The sequence below is a fragment of the Aulonocara sp. 'chitande type north' Nkhata Bay genome, linkage group LG18 (genome assembly GCF_057382095.1).
Source record: "Aulonocara sp. 'chitande type north' Nkhata Bay isolate Kocher_YH1m ecotype deep benthic linkage group LG18, A_spYH_male_GT1.1, whole genome shotgun sequence".
NCBI lineage: Eukaryota > Metazoa > Chordata > Actinopteri > Cichliformes > Cichlidae > Aulonocara > Aulonocara sp. 'chitande type north' Nkhata Bay.
The window spans coordinates 29,483,703-29,503,242 of record NC_141361.1 but is presented as its reverse complement, the minus strand read 5'-3'; the positions used below and the strand labels follow the sequence as shown (position 1 = coordinate 29,503,242).

Below are 19,540 nucleotides of genomic sequence, written 5' to 3'. Positions count from 1 at the left end.
AAACCTCTATTCTCCCATGTCAGGGTGTTGCTGAGGGTGCGTATGCTATACTACCTGAAACAGGAAGTTATTGGTGAACATTCTGATTCTGTCCTGAAAGGAGCTGATATCAGGTATCTAATATATATATAGACAAGTGCGCACACAAACAGCAGCCAGTCCTGGCCATATATCATACATTGTTTTCTTTTTCTTCACAGGGATGTTGATATCTGGATGCCTGAGATGGAGCAGCAAGAGGTGCCCGCAGGATGGTGGGACTCTGACGCAGACCGCTCACTGCTGGCTGGTGTATTCAAGCACGGTGGGTTCAGTGTGAGGATCTTATTGTGGTTTAAAGACAGGCTCAGTTCTTGCTCTGTGTTGGTGGTCAAAGATTTAGCGTTTAACAGCCTCGACTTTTCCCTGCTCTTAGGTTATGAGATGTACACGACCATGCGCGCTGATCCTTGCCTCTGCTTCCTGGAGAGAGTCGGCCGGCCTGATGACAAGGCCATTGATGCCGAGCAGCACACTGGTGATGCTGAACTGGGAGACGAGTGAGTGTCGTTGGCAAACTGGGCCGATTTTAGAAGTTATTTGCTTATAGATTTGTAGCAGATTTTCAAATTAACTGTGAGCTTTTACAGTTTCACATTTCTGTCAGTTTTGAAAGTTTCAAATGTCTGTGTTTAAGTTAAATTAGATTACTGCATAATTGCATTGTTTACTTTTTCCTTCTATCTTTTTGTTTTTTTTTTTTTTTTTTTTTTTAAATGCAGGGGTGACTATGATAAGTACTCAGAAGACCCAGAATTTAAGCCTGCATCAAGACACACCAAAGATCTTTTTGAGGAGGTACATATCAGACCCATCACATTTGGATGTGGCAGCACTGTTCTAATGTCATAGATTTGGATGATAGCACTAACAAATTTTTATTTTGTCCTCCAGTCCATGAATGTGGACGAGGAGATTTCTGTGGAAGATAAGGCACCTCCACCAGTGATCATAGAAAATTCAGCTAGCCATAGCGGTGTCTGCGAATGGCCCTCAAGCTCATCGCTCACAGCACGGCTGCGGCGGTTGATCACAGCTTACCAGCGCAGCTACAGACAAGAGCAGCTGAAGATTGAAGCCGAAGCGAAGGGTGACCGCAGGCGCAGGCGGTGCGAACAGGCCAGCAAGCTGAAGGAGATTGCACGGCAGGAGCGACAGCAAAGGTATACTTCTGCTATATTACTGTCTCAACACACAGTAGTAAAAGCTTTAATCCCACCAAATCACTATTTTGTAAATCTTGCTTAAGATTTTGGAAATATTACCTTTTACAGGTGAAATGCTGAGTTACCATGTCACATTATAAACACGTAAAGAGATTTAAGTATTTTCCATTTTAGTTCAGAATCAGTTATACAAAATACCGTCCTCATTCTGACCCCTTTCTCTTCTGTTTCTTCCAGGTGGACACGTAGGGAAGAATGTGATTTCTACCGCGTGGTGTCAACTTTCGGTGTGGAGAAGATCAAAAAGGAGCCCGGTCTTCCTGAAGGAGGAGAGCCAGAATTTGACTGGACCCGTTTCCGTACTTTTGCCCGTCTAGATAAAAAAACCGATGAGAGCCTCAGTCGATACTTCCGTTCCTTTGTCGCCATGTGCCGGAGGGTGTGCCACCTGCGTCCAGGCCGTGAAGGTAATTACTAATTGATTGATGCTTGGCTTCTTCTTCCCCCCCCCGTATGTTGTAGTCAGTGTCCTACCATATCTACCACATGATTTAACATATTTCACGCTCACCTTATTCAGATCCAGCAGAGGTTACCCAGACTGTGGCTCCCATCACTGAAGAACGCGCTTCCCGTACTCTTTACCGTATCAGCCTCCTGCGTCGCCTTCGTGAGCGAGTCCTCCCCCACCCCTGCCTGGAGGAACGCCTCGCTCTGGCTCCATCCACCTCCGAGCTCCCTGCTTGGTGGAATATTCCAGAGCACGATCGCCAGCTAATGCTGGGCGCATCACTGCACGGCGTCAGCCGCACTGAGCTCTCCATCTTCGCAGACCCACAGTTCACTTTCAGCCAGGCCCGTGATGAGTTCATCCAGAACCAGCAGGCCCCACCTCCTCCACCTCCCCCTCCACCTCCACCACCCCAGGCACCACCCATCATGACACTCAGCCAGCCCAAGACTGAGGAGCACATGCTTGGGGTGAAAGAGGAGGGAACCGATGAGAATATTGGGTTGCTCGCAGGTGAAATCGCCGCTGGATTGCAGAGTACGCCCTTGAGTCACCATGACGGCAAAATGCGAGGTCAGGGCTGGAGCTTCAAGAGGAGCAAGGTGCGGGGAGAGAAAACGGAAGGGGGAAGGAAGGGGGAGGGAGCGTCTGACTCGGATTCAGACTCTGATTCGGGCTCGTCGTCCTCAGATCGATCGAGTAGCAGCGATGATAGTGGAGAGAGTGAGGCGGAGGTAGAAGGAGGTGAGCTGGTAGTTAAAAGAAAAAATGCTGAGTGGGGCGGGAGATAGAAATGACCTGTGTGCTAAGTTACTCTTTTCAATCTATACAGGAATGAAGGTGTGCGATGTGGATGAAGATAATAGTTTACTCTCCATGACTACGTCTCAGGATGGCATTCCTCCTCCTGATCCCCTCAGAGTTGACTGGCCCAAGGTAATTTATGCCCGCTTAATCCATACATGTGTGGGGTTTTGTCACGGTAAAAGACTCACTCATGGGATTATTTTTGTTTCAGGACCGTGTGTTGATCAACCGCCTGGACAGTTTGTGCACCCTCGTGCTGACCGGTCAGTGGCCCTCGGGCCGGCGTTACGTGTCTGAAGCTCAGCTCAACCCGAACTCGGAGCTGGTGGGAGATGAGATGGCTTACACACGGGTGATGCGTAAACCCCCCATCATGCCTGCCGTCCCAGGGGCAGATGGAGAAGATGGCGAATTTACTGTAAAACTCCTCAAGGTGAGAATAAGGTTGAGACATTAGAATTGTTGTAGGGATACACCGGCAAATTCTGTTCAGCTTACCTGAAGCAGTCTGTTGACTGTTAATGCAAGTTGCTAAAATATTGTTGACTGTGATGTGTAGTCTGTGTTTAAAAATACAAACCACCTCCTCTCACTCTGCCAGGAGGAGGGCCTGAAGCTCACATTCTCCAAGCAGGCCTTGATGCCCAATGGGTCAGGAGGAGAAGCCAGTGGCCGGAAGAAGCGCAAGGACCAAGAGGTACAAGAGTCAGGTTTACATGTTCCTCTGCAACAGAAACCAAGCAGTGTTTGATATCACTTCATAATCTTATCATCATATCTCTTCCTTTCTTTTTAGTTTTCTGACATGGATGGACTCCACGATCCGTTGGAGCGGATGCCTCGTCGCAGGGACCCGCCCACGTGGCTGAAGGAAAACCCAGATTATGAAGTGGAGGGAGACATGCTGGAGGTAAATTCATGACTCTTATTCATGTCCTGGTTCATAAACAAACCCTGGTGACAGTTTGTGGCGAAACGGGTACGGGACTATGCTTCATCATATCTTGTTTCTTCAGCTTCTTGTGAACCGGAGCAAGAGGAAGAGAAGGAGGAGGGCAGATAAAGCCATCACAGGCAATGAGAAGGTCAAACTCATCAACATGAGGACAGGGAAGAAGGTGGGGCGCAGTTGCACACAAGCGTAGACTGGTGATGTTTACGTTTAGGCTTTATGATGCCCCTCGCTAACAAGCATGCAAATGTTTCTCTGTAGGTTGGAGCTGCTTTCTGTCCAATGTTGCAAGAACTGAGAGAATATCTGGAGGAGAATCCCGACAACGCTGTAGCACCGGAGTGGTCCGAAACTGTTCGGAATTCTGTATGTATTAAAGATGCTATAATTTTACATGACTCTTGTGATTAGATTACATCTTTATTGATAATTCTAATACTTCATTGGGTCGACGTCATTATTAATTATTCATAACAAAGTAGGGCGCAATTGTGACGCTGCAATTGCAAAGAGGCACCAATGGAGGTGGAAAGCTCTGTGCTCATTGTGCCAATTTATGAAGATGAATTCAGTCATTTTGTTAGAGTAATAACAAATGTAACCTATGAAGAGCACTGCAAATGAGCAAACCAGAGAGTGCGAGTCATCTACTAGCATCACAGGCACAGCTTGTCGGAAATAAAGCAGTCTAAGGCTAAAGCATGCACATTTGATTTTGCTGACCACCTTCAGGACAAAGCCAAAGCTTTTGCACCACACTCGCAGCGGTGCTGTGCTTAAAATGATCTTGATGCTATAATTAAGCACAAATGACGGTGTCAGATGATGACCCAGATGGCAGTAAATTGCCTCTCACAACAGTTGTATGATAAATTTCAATGAATCAGATAATTTTTCACTCTGATTTTTGTGCCGACTCGATGAATTATTCATATTAATTCAGATAATATTGATTCTTTGCTTTTTCTCACAGGGCTTTCTGCCGGAGACCCTGTTCCACCGACTGCTAACGGAGCACTCGGAGATCCCGAAGAAAAGCCGTCGCCGTCATCATCACCACCATCACCACCACCACCACCACCACCATCACCACACTCCAGAGCCTACCCCCGAAGACCCCAACCTGGACGGAGTTGAAGAGGAGACTCTGGTGTCAGATGGAGCCTACATGATGGACGAGGAGGACCTGGAGTCCTCTCATCACTTCCTCACCAGTCCAGACTTTGATGTTAAAATGGAAGGAGGAGACAGCCTTTCACAGGGGGACTATGACAGCTCGGATCAGGAAGCGCTATTGGACGATGTTATCATAGCACAGAAAGACTCTGACTCCTCATCAAGCTCAGAGGATTGACTGAACCCTCCTCTCCAAACACATCTGACTTAGTCCCCTTTTCCAAAACAAATCATGTTATTCCTAATCATTTATTTTTATCATTATGTATCAAATTATGGATGAATTTGTTTCAGGGTTTATTTGTTGCTACATCTTTTCATTTGTTTTACATAGGATTTTTTTTCCATGTGAGGAGCAGATTTGCACCCTTCAATTTATTTTTTGTTTGTTTGGGTTTTTTTCCCCCCCTCACAATCGTGTCCGGTCCTTATTCTCCTCAATCTTCCTCTCTAACCTCTGATAAAACGGCAAAAAGCTGAGCTTTCTTACCTGTCAACTGGTCCTTGTCCTCTACTTCCTTCTAAAACCTACGAATTCCCATCACATTCCCAGCCGTGACCAAAAGGGGACCCCTGCTGTACAGATACACTTTTCTTATCTAAGAACCTCAAAGCTGGTCCTCTAGCGCTACATGAAACTGGACGTGTACTGAGCAGAGCCAGATCCCACAATCTCCCCTGAGTCTCGTTCTGTCCAAACGAGTCTGTGAACTTTAAAGGGGATCCAGTTTATGGATGTACTGTTAGTGTTTTCACTCTATGGGAGGGTTAGGGGTAGAGAGGGAGGGAGGGAGAGGGGAAAGTGGCGTTATTAGTTACTGAAACGTAATAGGAGGATGGGTGTATTGTACAATGTAGAGCTGGTCAATTGTGTACTATGGTGCAAAGATGACGGCATTGAGTTACTATTCTTGTTTTATGACCTGACTGTATCTGTGATATGAATAACAGCAATCTACAGTGAAAGCACGTTTGTGTGTGTTATTGCGATTTCCACTCAGCTGAAGCAATAAGGAAGTTTGCTGTCTGTACACATAATGTCCTCCTGTTTAATAGTCATGCCCTGATTACAGCAGACGATGATGTATAAGAGCTCCAATTATTCCCGTTTCCCCTGAACCGAGATATGTTATGCAGTTATTAAGCTATATTGGAAACTAAAGTAGTATTTATTGTGAAGTTTACTCTGTCTCGAGGCTAAATGTGTGAAAATAATGATGTAACACGGATGTGCAAACACTATATTTGGTGCAACTTGAGCTTAGTGTGTTTTTAGGATACAGGTGTTCCTGAGGATTGGGCTGCGATTAAGGTTTACATAACAGAGCAGTGTGAGGAAATCCTTAAGTTGGGACAGGAAGCCTGAGAAATAACTCGGATTTGATAAAATTGGTTCATTAAAATCCTTCGCTAAAAGGGGAATAATTGCATTCAGTAAATGCTGATAGTGGTGGAAAGAGAGATTAATGGTTAAGTTGGGGTTTTTTTTTTTGGTCCCCGTAGCGTGATCGTACATACTATTCACTGGTGGAAGGGAAAAGAGTCGATACAGCGTGGTATCGTAATATTGTATCAATACGGTAATGTTTTGTAAAATACATTAAAATACTCTGGGAACATTACAAACGAGGCCTCATGTCGCCTGATCGGATGCAACGTTTATGCAAACGGTCACAGTGTGACTTGCACTGGCTACTGTCACACTCAGATTGTTAAAGGATTGCACATAATTACTGTTTGATTTGATAAATGCAGACTGATTGCCAACGTGTTGCCATCAGTCTGAATGAGTCTTTGTCAACAAGGACAACTCAAGGGAACTCAACTCACTGGTTATATTTCTATAAAACAGGAAGGTTGCTGAGTACAAATGTAGTGGTTAAATGTGAATTTCTGTCTATTTAGACAACTGTAATATTTCCTTGATTTCTCACAGTTAATTGTTGTATTATCAGAAACAGATTGCATGTAATTGCCGCTCTAACTGCAGGCTGACTCTGGCTTATGGCAACGTTTATGGCCGGTTTTAGTGACAGTGTTGGAACATTTGACAGTCAAAAAAATAACTGAAATTTATCCTAGTGGATAAAATAGATACTGACAAAGTTTAACTTTGAGGACATAATTTGCAATTTCAAAAAAAGTGATAGATTGCAATATATGTTAGCGCAACACTTGGCATATTGCAAAATGTTAACAACTGCGATATTGTATCCTGAGTTACATGTTGTGATATCATATTGTGGGCTGTCTGGTGATTCCCACCTCTATGACTCACACCACCATAAAAGAACTTGGAATCAAGCAAATATCCAAATTTGATTAGCTGCTTTAAGGACATATTTTTTTGCATATAGAAATCACATAAGTTTAGCAAACGTCAGTAATGTTTAAAGTGGTTAATGGGGATCTTTCAAGTTGTTGCTACTGACTTTGAGGAAAAACTACAAAATAGGTGAGGGGTGATTAAAACTTCCTGCATTTCTCAAATTGCTGTTACTGTCCATTATGTTGGGATATGTACCATAGTTTTATAAGTAGGCTAGAATTGAGAAGTATATTGATATTCACAAAGAATTAAAGATGAGCAATAGCACCAAGACAGTAAATGTAGGTTTTGTGTTTAGAGCAGACAATTGCATTTCTAAAAAATAAGATGAAATAAAGGGCTCATGAATATTACAACCGAGCCAATAAAATGAAAGCAAACAAGCACTGAACTAGTTAATGAAGGGGATCACTGGTTGTTTGGAAGTGACTTTTGAACTAATTTTAAATCACTACATGTAATACCTACAAAATACTACCTTATAATAATCCTGATATATCATTTTTATATTGGAATAGTCTGATTAGGGACATCGGGTGTGAGGTATGGTTAAAGACTCATTGGACATTTGAGTGCTTTCCTCTAGACCAAAAAAATCTATACGCAGAACAAAAAAAGCGAAACACCTGTTCTTTCGTTTTCTAAACAAGCTCATGTGGTATTCGTTCATAGCTGTCAGATTGCAACAAAACAAAACAGAACACAGGCACCGCTACACGTGACAGTTACAATTTTTCCCACGGCCCGTGAATCTAGCACGACATACTGCTGTCGGTTAGGAGGGGGCGCTAGTCACAGCAGTAGCAGTAGGTCTCCGGTGTTTGAATGGGTGTGTTTTGGGCCTCCGGTAAACTCTGCCTTGCGAGGCTATAATATAACACATAATATTTAACTAATATGCGAGTTTTTGGTTCCTATGAACTTTGAATCACTCCCCTTATCCTAGTTTCCCCCGAGCTTCACGACGAAGGTACATCTCTTCGAACTCAACGTGATGGTAGTCAGCAGTGTTTAGCTAGCTAGCGACTAGCACCTTTAGTTACTACACGCGTAGCTGCTCTAAATTGGTGTGTGTTTAAAAAAATATCCCATTTTAAACAAATTGAACAGTGTGTGGGGTAGTCTTACCTAATAATTTATTTCACAATGGATCTCAATTTCTACTCTGAGCTCTCGGATGGTTGTGCTCAAAATGTTGACTCAGAGTTTTTGGACTCCCAAGCATATGGTGGATACTCCCAAGGAAATAAGGTAACTCACCGACACCGGTGTTTTTATGAAAGGTCTCTTAGACTAACGGTATCGAACCGGCAGTTTACAGCTAACTATCTGTGGGGGTTTTTTTTGGCTTGTTTGTTTTTTAAGTTTTCGGAAGGCAGTGACAGTTATCTCACCATCAGTGGAGCAGGACACCCCTTTTTGTCTTCAGAGGTGAGTGGGTTGCATGAAACTGCATGATGGTACAGTGTCACACGTTTTGCTTATACCGAACCTTCGTCAGTCCATTAGTTACTAACTCATTACCTCTTCTCCTGCACATACAGCAGACATTTCATACTCCTAGTCTGGGGGATGAAGTTTTCGAGATCCCCCCGATTTCCCTTGATCCAGATCCATCGCTGGGTATCAGTGATGCGGTGGCCCACTTTGAGCTGTCAGAGGGAACCGGGGGACCTTCGGGCTCCCGTAGCCTTGTTAGCAACCTTGTGGTAGAAGCCAATGACCCTTCCTTTGCTTCCACCTTTGTAAACTCTGGTTCTCAAGGCCTGGAGCAGCAGAGCCTCGGGGGAATGGGCCAGTCAGGAGGAGGAGCCCTGCTGAGCTCTTCAGCCCTGGTAAGTACCTCACCTGTGGACTCGCACACACGATACTGTTTGTTGAGGGCTGTAAAGGTTTATTTACAGTTTGTATTTTGTGTCTCCACAGGAACTGGGCAACTCTGGTGGTTCTCATTTCAGCAGTTCTTCCCCCATGACCATTGATGTTCAGCTCTGTGACATTGGTCATAGTCTTTTGGGAAGTGGTCACCTTACTACTATTAACCAGTCTGAGCTTTCACTGGGCCTGGGAGGTGAAAACATTGGCCACCCTTCAGAGGCGCCCAAGCAGCCTCTGTCAGCAACACCATCCCCAGCAGGTTCCTTACAGGACGAGGACATGGATGACTTCAAGGTAATAAGAAACACCTGGATCGTTTTTCAACGTAGTATTGGAACTGTAGTTTAGATTACAAACTATTTGCATATTAGTTATAATCCAACTTTTACAGTGAAGTAAACATATAAAATTTTGTGGTTATGTTAACACAAAATCAAACAAGGTAACTTGAGTAAACACTGCGTCCAGTTTAAAAGAACAAAAAGTGTCCCATTAATAAGTCCTAATAAACAAAAAGATGTTGAGATAATTGGTTGCAGCTAGAATAAAAACACCCAGGCCGGCCTAGCACTTGATTAATCTGTTTCCAGAAGCAGATGTTGCTAGTAGCACTCCAGGATAAGAAGGGGGTGCAAAATGTGATCTTGGCCTGTTGGTAACATAAACAATTATAATCAGTACTGCTTCAGGACCATTCTTGGAATGAACCGATCACCTTTTAATGATGCTATGGCTTCACAACTTTGCAAAAAGACCGTACGTAAGAGAAGTTCATCTGCCAGAGAGGCTTGTTATATCCTCCTGAGAACCAGCCCAATCATTTATCTCCTCGGTTTTTTGGTCCATATTTATTTCAGCCCCCATTTAAGTCCTGATATACTAAGTAGAGGACATCCTGGGCTTCCATTGGTATGTCATATGTTTGGGGGGCCTCTTTCAGCACCAAAGAGGAAGGAAATCACAAAAAAAAGTTCAATGGGAATATTCTTTTTTCCTTGGTTCTCAGGAGGATGTTGTGGAAAGTTGTGTTTTAATGGAAATCAAATCTTCTTAAACGTGACTAATATATATTTTTTCCAATTTACTTTTAACCTGAACAAACTCCATCTGATTTTCTTTAAGATTGAAAATAATAGGTAATGCTAAATTAATTATTTATATACTGGTTTCACACAGGAACAATACCTACAGTTAGCTTCTGACCTGAGAAGAGCAGCTCAGACTGACAGACTCTCCAATGTGGCTTCAATAATGCGATCATGCAAAGAAGAGTAACAATGTCAGACCGATCTGTAGTTATTGAAAGCATTTGATTGCTGTTGTTGATGCTTAATGTGCCACATTTTGCTCATAAGTTTGGGGGCTGGCAATTACTCCTTAGCTTCAGTGATGTACGTTTTTTTTTCTTGACATACATTTATCGCTTAATTTCTTTGAACATCTGACACCGTACATATAGTAAGAGTTACATGAAGAAAATAGAAGAAATTGAGAGAAGGTGGAAAACTTTACCTGCACTGTGAATAACAGTCACTGCTGTGTTGGAGATGATGAAGCTAATGCCTGCTCTCCCATCTCTCCAACTGAATCTCTCCCTTCTCAGAAGAGTGTTCTGGTGGACTCTCCATTGTCTCTCTCCTCTTCCTCTGGTCTCCCCAACATTTCGTCTCACCTGGCTCTTCCATCATCCATTTCTCCTGGAACAGCCCGGAGGGGTGGGGGTAAACCTGCCACACTAGCATCAGCGAATGTGGTTGCTGGAGCGAAAAAAGGAAGGAAGAAGAAAGACCCCAATGAGCCACAAAAGCCGGTTTCAGCGTACGCACTCTTCTTCAGAGACACCCAGGCAGCGATTAAAGGCCAGAACCCCAATGCTTCTTTCGGGGAGGTGTCGAAGATCGTGGCCTCCATGTGGGACAGCCTGGCTGAGGAACAGAAACAGGTGTTTGCGTATAGTTATGCCTTCACTGACAAACAAAGAAGGAATATGTAGAATCCCCCTTTTAAAATGACTCCTTTTTAGCATGTCAGCATTTATTATAATAATTTAGGAAAAAATGCATCAATATAACACAAGCAAACTTCTTTTTCTTTTTTATAAGGTGTACAAGAGAAAGACAGAAGCAGCCAAAAAAGAGTATTTGAAAGCGCTCGCAGCTTACAGAGCCAACCAGCTCTCACAGGTAACGTCATGTTGTCTCTGAAAGAAAACCAGTCCATTGCTGTGCTTCTTGGGACTTACTTTTCTCGTGTATTTAATATGGCCTCATTCTAGCCTGTTACCGAGGAGATGGAAACTGCCCCCTCGCCACCTCCACCTGTGGTTAACTCGACTCCTGCTGCCCTTCCCTCTGCTGGTCACCAGGGAACCCGTGTGGCAAACAGCACCATGGAAGAGAACACCATTACTAACATCTGTGCCTCCAACATCATCCTGGACGTCCCAGAGGTGACCACACGTTCCCGCACGGGGGCAAACAAAGTTTCTGCTCCAGCAGCTTCAGTCGCTCCGACCCAGACCATCACCAAGATCATAATCCCCAAGCACATTCTGCAGGGAGGCGGGCAGGTGGTGACCGTGTTGCCTGGAGGGGTCCGTGCCTTGCAGCCTACCCTCGTGGTATCGAACGCCTCGCGTCAGCCGCCTCCATTGCTGCAGATGCAGAATGCCCCGCCTCCACCTCGGCTCCAGCAGATGGCACCAGCGCCCCCACCTTTACAGGCCAAACCCCGCGAGGGAACACCAGGCCACCCTGTGTCCGTCACAGCTACACCGCCTCCTCCACTTCAGATAAAAATTGTTCCTGCCCCCATTCAGGGAAAACAGGCGCTGCCAATTATTGTCCCTAGCACAGCAGCCTCATCATCTACTGAAACCACACCTGCCCAGGCTCCACCTGTCGTGTCACTGCTGCAAGAGGACGATTCTGCTGAGACGTCAGGCCATGCAGACGACGATGACGACGACGATGTTACAGAAGTGCTGCCTTCAGAAGAGGTAAAGCTAGATCTTTTTAAGGTTCAGTAAACTTGGGGTTTATCCTCTTTTACAGGTGTTAGCACATCTGACTAATTGTGTTGATTTAATTAACAGGTATGTTTCAGTTTTTTAAGGGTATAATATCCCTTCAGTGAGTATAGTTCATTCCAATGAAGAACAAATACTGTAATTAATGTTTTAATATCAAATATTCTAACAATCATTTACTCTGCCATTTGTTTCAGCAGACAGCAGAGATTTCATCATAGGTTTTTGCCCTTTTTTACTCTGATTAAATATCCATTATTATTATTATTACAAATTGATGGAAATACCCGACAAAACGCAGGGAATTCCAAAAATAATTAAAACTCCACAGAGTGTTTCACACAGAAATTGAGTTGGACATATTTTTAAATGAATGAATGAAAAATGTAAATAATGGAGCGTTCCCCTCCATATTTGGAGAAGAACAGTGGAAGACTGTTCAACAACTGTTTGCTGATTTTCACCTCCTCTGTAATATAACATACACAACTTGGGGAAAGTACAAATTCCTGTTTGATTTATCAGTCTATGCAGATTTGCATTGCTTGAGTAATTTCATAAAATTGGTCGGGGGTGTGTGTATCTACATCAAATGTATGAAGCAAGATATATGGAATTATGAAGCAAGAAAAAATGATAACTCTAAATATGTCTTATATTTTATATTTCTTAAAAACCAACTCGATGAGTTTCATGATGTAGTCACCTGAGATGGTTTTCACTTCACAGGTGATCCTTATCAGGGTTCATTTGTGGAGTTTCTTGCCTTCTTAATGGGGTTGAGACCATCAGTTGTGTTGTGCAGAAGTCAGTTTAGTACACAGCTGACAGCACTATTTGACAACTGTTAGAATTCATATCATGGCAAAAAACAACCAGCTAAGTAAAGAGAAACAACAGTACACCATTAGTTTTAGAACTGAAGGTCAGTCAGTCTGGAAAATTGCTAAAACTACGAATGGGCACAAAAACCATCAAGCGCTATGACGAAACTGGCTCACATGAGGACCGTCCCAGGAAAGGAATAGCAAGAGTCACCTCTGCTGCTGAGGATAAATTCATCCAAGTCACCAGCCAGTGAAGTTAACATCCTCAGATTAGAGCCCAGATAAATGGCACACAGAGCTCCAGTAGCAGGCACATCTCTACATCAACTGTTCAGAGGAGACTGCGCAAATCAGGCCTTTATGATCAGACAGCTGCTAAGAAACCACTATTAAGGAAAAGCAACAAGCAGACGGGATTTGTTTGGGCCAAGAAACACAAGGGATGGGCATTTGACCAGTGGGAATCTGTGCTTTGGTCTGATGAGTCCAAATCTGAGATCATTGGTTCTGCCCACGATACAGAAAAGGTGAATGGATGGTCTCCATACTTCATGGTTTCCACTGTGAAGCATGGAGGAGGAGGTGTGATGGTGTGGGGGTGCTTTGTTGGGGATTTATTCAAAACTAGACCAGCATGGCTACCACAGCATCCTATGTGTTCATTCATAGTTTTTGATGCCTTCAGAGAGAATGTACAATGTAAATAGTCATGAAAAGAAAGAAAAACCATTAAATGAGAACTTTTGACTGGTAGTGTATATCAGCGAGTTTGCTGACTTTGACACAAGAGTTTTCTTAATAAAACTAACAAAATTAAAGATATATTCTCACTTCTGATTTTAACATATTGTAACATGGAGAAAAAACAGCTGCGGCAAACCTAGACTTGTGTAAAATCTGCTGATATTAATCCCTTTTTTCTTCAGGAGATGGAGGTGAGTGCGTCGCGGGACACCGCTGCAGTGAAGACTGTGTGCGTAAGGGCAGGCTGCAACAACCCAGCAGTAGAGAGTGAAGACTGGGACAAAGAATACTGCAGTAATGAATGTGTGGCCACTCACTGCAGGTGTGTAGAGGTGAAAGCTGAAGTTGTTTTGTTTTCAGCAACATGTAGAGAAACTTTCTTTTACATGATATTTTCTGTCTTTCAGAGATGTATTTAGGGCGTGGTGCTCCATAAAGAATCAGAACATGGGAACAGTGAAGTAACACAGCTGCTGCGGTCCATCACATCAACAGACTTCTTCGTTTTCGCAAGGAATGTGTTGATAGCTGTAGGGTGGATGCAGAACTGGTGCGTTAGAGAAATACATTTCACGATTTGTACACGAAACATAGGTCTGACAGTTGTTTTTCAGGACAGCTGGTATTGCTGTAATGGAACAGCCCAGTAGTGTTAACCTTGTTACTAAAGGCATGTATGCAGTGTAGATAAATGTGTAATGATATGAGTATGTGTGCCATTTTTAGTGAGGCACCAAGGGGCCTTACGGCAGCTAGTGTGAGATATGATCAAGACAATAATATTCTCTCTCTTAGTTTCTAGTTGTTTATTACAAGTTGTTGACGATCAAAAGAGGACAAAAGCAACTCGTTCGGTGCTCACTGATTTTCTACATCAAGGTTTAAAATCAATGGTTTGGCATTTTTAAGTGTTAATTCCTTTTGTATGAAGAGAGAGAAACTGTAACTGAATGGACTCTTGTTTTGTTAGCAGAGAACGTTTGTATCACTGTAATAACCTGTTTTGTACGGAGGCCTGCCAGACTGATTGTTGCCTTTTTCTTCAAAAATAATCAGACAGTTGTTCAAGAATGCTCAACCTCCATGTTTTGTTAATAAATGAGACAAATTGCTCAAACTTCTGTTTCTGTCCATCTTTTCCCCCAATGCCAGCTTACAAAGGCTTTTTAACTCTCCTGCTTGTAAATTACACACCATGGCTGCAGGGCAGGAGGAAAAGAGGAAGACCTCAGAGGAGCTTCATGGATGTGGTGTGGCAGGTAAGGATGCTAGGGAAAGGGTGAGATGGAGGCAGGTGATCTGCTGTGGCGACCCCTAAAGGGAGCAGGCAAAAATACACAGCTGACTTAGACACACATGCAGTTTTTGGTGCTGTTGCCCTAACTTGACTGTTCTAGCTTGTGTTGGCAAATCTTTAAATGCCAAGTGAATTTATTGACTTTTCACTCTGATCTAATTGTGCCGAGACAAAACTACATTTTGGCTTTCACAGTTATCCTGTCATGGCTTTTATTCAGAAAAGGTTACAGATTCAGGTTGTTCTGAGCTCATTTTCTCAAAAAAGCTGCAAACTCTTCATCGTGCATGTTCAGCCACGTCAAATGTGTCAGCTCACGTTTGACGTGAAGAGAAGGAAAGCTGAGATCGAAACTTATGGATTTCTTGCAGTTGTCTCAGAAGTCATCTATTCTGGTTCCCATATATCTCTCAGATATGGATCAAACTGCATTTTACAAGTAACCAGTTCAAAGGTTTTAAATCATATTCTTGCAGCTATTTTTGCTTTAATTTAGTGTATTTTTAAATATAGCGATAATCCAGTACTTAAATAAAACTGACGGGGTTAAGGTGCATATTTGTTGCAAAAGTGGCACGATGAATTGTCAGATGTTAAAATTCTTACAATTTGTATATCTGGAAGCTATTCAAGACTTGTAAGAAGATTTATATTAAAAATAAGTATCTACAACCAGAAAATCAAGTATTTAACACACTTTGCATGTCATATAAAGCTTCACAATATAAAAATAAATTCCTGAGGTGTGATTTGGCTTTGAAGCATCTTCTCTTTGGTTCAGGCCACTGAACTTGAGGCAGTGTGCACACAGTGTTGTCTGAATGTTGGGACAGTGTGCGGTATTATTCAGGAAGCTTTGACAATGGACACTCGGCTGGGTGGATCCACGTGATGAAGCCCCAAACCCAGACACACTGGCTGACTCAGTTCAGCCTTGAATTCATGCAGCTGTGTGACGGTGGAATCTACAGCACTGAATGAGATGCTGCCCTCCTCGAAATTAACCACCACTGCTATTCGGCTGCTCTGCAAGGCACGAGATACAGGAGTTTTGGTTTTGTTATGGCAGGCAAACAGGTTCCCTTTGCCTTTGTGCACAAGACTCCAGGACTCTGTGTTGTTTCCGAAGGCGCTGGTTTCCTTGCACTTTCGTTGGATGCTCTTGTAGGATACAGCAATGTCCCAGTGCCCCTCAGCCTCCACCTCCCAGACATGGACACCAGAGGAGAAGCACTGGGAGGAGAGGACCTGCGGGGCTTCATCGAAACGGCTGTTACTGTTGGGATAATCCAGCTTTGCGTTCACTCTCTCAGCTGTTTTGAGATCAGCAGACACTCCAAGAACGTGATTGACAGTGTTGAGGTCCAACATGAGAGCTCCTGACAAACAGACACACGACTATAAGTACATTTACATACAGTGTTTTGTTGCTACCCCAGTTTTAAAATAATAATAATACATTTTATTTAGAAGTGCCTTTCAAAACACTTTACAGAACAAATAAGACAAAATCAAAGTCTATTAAGACTTTAAAGCAATTACCTTAGCTTTGTAAAGCTACCGTAGCTAACCATTAGGAGGTCACCAGATGACCTACCTGCGCTTTTCCTAATTCTCAATCTTGTTTTCCGTTCAATAAATGTTGCAGTCTTACTTTCAATCACTCAATCTCAATATTCTTGTTTCTCCTAATCCTGCCACACTCACAGTTGTCTCAACACAAGCAATACAGTGCAAATGTAAAAGTGAGGTCAGAGGTCAAATGTGACAGGTGTTGTGATTTTGCACCATATAAGTGAAACTGAATTGAATGACTTTAAATCATTATATGGTACTTTATATATCTTGAGAATACACACCACATTTTAAAACAGTTTCTAAGTTATAACACGTTTTGTCAGTTTTCATCCATTAAATCAGTTGACCCTGAAAACCTTGATGGATGTAAGCCAAACAAATTGTACACCCCTGCAAAGCTTTACCAGAATTCATTCAAAACTTTTCAAGCTATCAAGCTTAACAGACAGAATCACACACACGCAAATGCTACCAAAAAAAATAACCTCATGCCAGTCCTACCTTGATCTTCTGTTTCTTTAGGTCTGTAGCTTTTCATGGAATGATAAACCAAACTTTCTATGGAGGGATACATAAATGTTATTCAGACTTCTGAGTGGAACAGAATTAGAGTTTAGTAATTATAGTTTACAAAAAAGCAGATAAAAGGTTTGTTCAGCCCTGCATTACCACACAGACATGAACATTTTGACTTTAAGAAATACGGTATTCACTATCTTGCCAGGAGATGGATATGAAAGCTGCTGTGTGATACATAAAAAAGACTCAGAAGAACGTTAGCCTGGCTTAGTATAAAGACTGGAAGCAGGGGTAGCGTCTAGATTAGCACCCAGCAAACAATGCAGGGCTGACAAAGAAAGATTTGCACTGCATAACTCCATCAGTGAAATGGACACTTGAACCCTCCTTACCTGCGATCGTGGAATAGATGTCATGCACGCGGTTCTGTTGCTCGTCCAGCGCTTCTGTCAGCGTCTGGTTCTCCACAGAGAAGTTGTAGGCTGGTTGAAAGAAAGAAAAGGCAGACGTGAGTGAGTTTACACATAGACACAAAAGAAACACAAGAACAAGGGGCTCGGGGTTCTATTACCGTAATAGAGAACTATGAACCAGAGTAAGAGCAGGACTATGGTGACACCGTTGATGGAGTTCATTTTCTGTTTCTGGGTTCAAAGAAAAGGACATTAGCCACAGGAACAAACTGTAAACACCTTGAAATGAGATATTAAGATGTCAGGAAACAGGACTCACGTTATGATGAATGTCTTCTTGCAGTTTTCTTACAGTGTTGCTGGATTCTGTGATTTGATCCATGAGCGTTTTAAAGTGCTGGTCCATGTATTCCTGTCAAATGCACACACAATATTACCTTAAATTGCCTTAACATCTATAAATAGCAATCAGTCTTAGGCTGCGATTCAGATTTTCATTTTGTTTTACTCACATATTAAACAGATATATTTGCAGATATGAAGTTGTTAGTCTCATACATTCATTTTAGCAGTACAGCTGAAATGATCCTACCCCTAACCCTAGACTGGTTGCCCGTGACCAGGTGGATTTTAAGAGGTCAATGAATGAATCAAGATAACCTGATTGTGCAACATTGAGTCCAAGATGGTTATTAAACTCACGGTAAGTTGTCTCCGTAGGACAGTGGAGGTCTCAGTGGCCACGTTAAGCTGCTTGCCCTCCAGTGTGCAAATGCTGCAGATGTAGCGTCTGGATGACTTGCAGTAGTACCTCAGCACCTCATCCTCATGCTGTGGGCACCTCCTCTCTGCGAGGTCGCTCAGCGGTCCCACCAGAGGGTGCCCAGTGAACACTGGCAGCTTCTGGTGGTCCTTGACGTGCTCTTTGCACAGCGACACCTCACACTTTGTACATGTCTTGACAGCCAAGATGTTTTTCTCTGGGCAGTAGTCGCAGTACACACATTTTGTCTGCTTTTCCTGGGGAGAAAATGTCAGATATTGACATGAAGAATGATGTATTGCAGTCCCGCAGAGTTGTTTACACTTTTTAAGACTGCCAAACAGATTTGAGATTCTAAAAAGTGCATCTAGTGGGCACCCTGGTCCTCCTGCTCAGCCTGAAGTCCTCTGCGATGCTGGCCAGCGCGTAGCTCTTCTGCACAGTAACAACCTGACCAAAATGCGCCCTGCAGTCTGGACACTTGAATGCGACGTCTGAGGAGTGATCCATCAGGCCTTCCAGGCATGTCATACACATGCTGTGTCCACAGGGCAGCTGCCGAGGATCCTTGAATATGTCCTGGCACACTGGACACATGAGCATCTCCTCCATCCGGCTTTCCTCTGCATCTTCCATCTCTGAAAATAAAAAATACGAGTGACAGCGAGCGTGGAAAGAGCAAGAAGGAAGGCGTGACATGCAAACTTTTTCCAGCGTCACACTACTGTGGGTCTAAACACTTCCTGTTGAGTTTGCTTTGAATAAACCATCAACCTCAGCATGAAGGCACTCGAAGATTTAATGCCTACCTCGTTATCCAAAAGGTGTCGGAGGCTTGTCGGGATTATTCGTTTTCTGTCTTCGCTACATACATTGCTAAAAGTGAAAGCACCTCAGTGTTATGTTTCATACTTCCTGGTGGGCGGGGCTTACGTGGACTATTCGTTACGTGTTTCCGGTTGCGTCAACGTAGCCTTATTTTTTAAAATACCGAGTCACACTCTGTTAATGTCGGTGCTAGATTTTAAACTGTCAGTCAAAGATTTCCAGGTACTGTGCGTACTTATCCCTAACTTACCATTGTGTTTTTACACTTTTCAGATAATCAACCCAGTCAAACTAAAAGCGTCAGTCAGTTGTGCTGACTCAGTTAATTACCGACACTTAGAAAAAAAGCACGAACAAGAAAATAAAGAAAATGGTACATTTTACTAACTAAACCCTCTGAATGAACTCAAATAGTGGTCATCGGTAATTTCACGTTATCTCTAACTGATTAATAAAAGGGAGTATATAATACTGAAGGACAGGGTCCTGGTGCTCTCTTTGAAAGCCATGTCCTTCCTCCACTTTGTTCTGCTCGTCCAGTTTTCATGTCAGCCCTTGTCCTCCGCTGTCAGGAAAACTTCAGTTGTTTTCAGAGGAACTCTGTAGAGAACATGCCGGTTAAACACGCAGATAACCTCTCCGAGTAATAACCCTGCGACCGAAAAGTGTCTCGTTCAGTGAGAGA

General features: G+C 43.1%; 3 protein-coding genes and 1 long non-coding RNA gene across 11 annotated transcripts in view; 2 read left to right on the top strand and 2 right to left on the bottom strand.

Moving 5' to 3' along the window:
- chd8 (chromodomain helicase DNA binding protein 8) overlaps window positions 1-5,617 on the top strand; it is an 18,466-nt gene extending 12,849 nt beyond the window's left edge. For both annotated transcript variants that reach the window (XM_086273437.1, XM_086273436.1), the window contains exons 26-39: window positions 24-113; window positions 201-304; window positions 416-539; window positions 762-837; window positions 934-1,202; window positions 1,443-1,672; window positions 1,786-2,460; window positions 2,549-2,652; window positions 2,735-2,956; window positions 3,125-3,220; window positions 3,320-3,433; window positions 3,540-3,641; window positions 3,737-3,841; window positions 4,449-5,617. In XM_086273437.1, the coding sequence (XP_086129563.1) occupies window positions 24-113; window positions 201-304; window positions 416-539; window positions 762-837; window positions 934-1,202; window positions 1,443-1,672; window positions 1,786-2,460; window positions 2,549-2,652; window positions 2,735-2,956; window positions 3,125-3,220; window positions 3,320-3,433; window positions 3,540-3,641; window positions 3,737-3,841; window positions 4,449-4,829 (2,692 nt within the window). In that variant the 3' untranslated portion in view covers window positions 4,830-5,617. The remainder of the gene's footprint in view (window positions 1-23; window positions 114-200; window positions 305-415; window positions 540-761; window positions 838-933; window positions 1,203-1,442; window positions 1,673-1,785; window positions 2,461-2,548; window positions 2,653-2,734; window positions 2,957-3,124; window positions 3,221-3,319; window positions 3,434-3,539; window positions 3,642-3,736; window positions 3,842-4,448) is intronic.
- The window catches only part of LOC147308947 (uncharacterized), a 12,531-nt gene extending 3,668 nt beyond the window's left edge, over window positions 1-8,863 (bottom strand). For 2 of the 5 annotated variants that reach the window (XR_015126242.1, XR_015126245.1), the window contains exon 1: window positions 8,109-8,379. This is a non-coding gene — a long non-coding RNA (uncharacterized LOC147308947). Of the gene's footprint in view, window positions 1-8,108; window positions 8,380-8,504 lie in introns of those variants that run through there. The other 3 variants (XR_015126243.1, XR_015126246.1, XR_015126244.1) reach the window with 3 other exon arrangements.
- tox4a (TOX high mobility group box family member 4 a) lies at window positions 7,733-14,574 on the top strand. 3 transcript variants are annotated; one of them, XM_086273441.1, is made up of 9 exons: window positions 7,733-8,231; window positions 8,346-8,411; window positions 8,528-8,815; window positions 8,907-9,152; window positions 10,462-10,800; window positions 10,961-11,041; window positions 11,134-11,856; window positions 13,640-13,779; window positions 13,865-14,574. In XM_086273441.1, the coding sequence occupies exons 1-9, from the start codon at window positions 8,127-8,129 to the stop codon at window positions 13,920-13,922; spliced, it is 2,046 nt and encodes a 681-aa protein (XP_086129567.1). In that variant the 5' UTR covers window positions 7,733-8,126; the 3' UTR covers window positions 13,923-14,574. The 3 variants fall into 3 exon arrangements, with proteins under 3 accessions (XP_086129567.1, XP_086129565.1, XP_086129564.1); XM_086273439.1 differs by having other exon boundaries at window positions 8,525-8,815; window positions 10,465-10,800; XM_086273438.1 differs by having other exon boundaries at window positions 8,525-8,815.
- LOC147308945 (E3 ubiquitin/ISG15 ligase TRIM25-like) lies at window positions 14,227-19,540 on the bottom strand. Its single transcript, XM_086273442.1, has 8 exons — window positions 18,837-19,540; window positions 18,406-18,665; window positions 17,967-18,284; window positions 17,584-17,676; window positions 17,423-17,495; window positions 17,244-17,333; window positions 16,834-16,890; window positions 14,227-16,133 (listed from the first exon to the last, which is right to left on the bottom strand). Exons 2-8 carry the CDS (start codon window positions 18,661-18,663, stop codon window positions 15,601-15,603), a joined length of 1,422 nt encoding a protein of 473 aa, XP_086129568.1. The 5' UTR covers window positions 18,664-18,665; window positions 18,837-19,540; the 3' UTR covers window positions 14,227-15,600.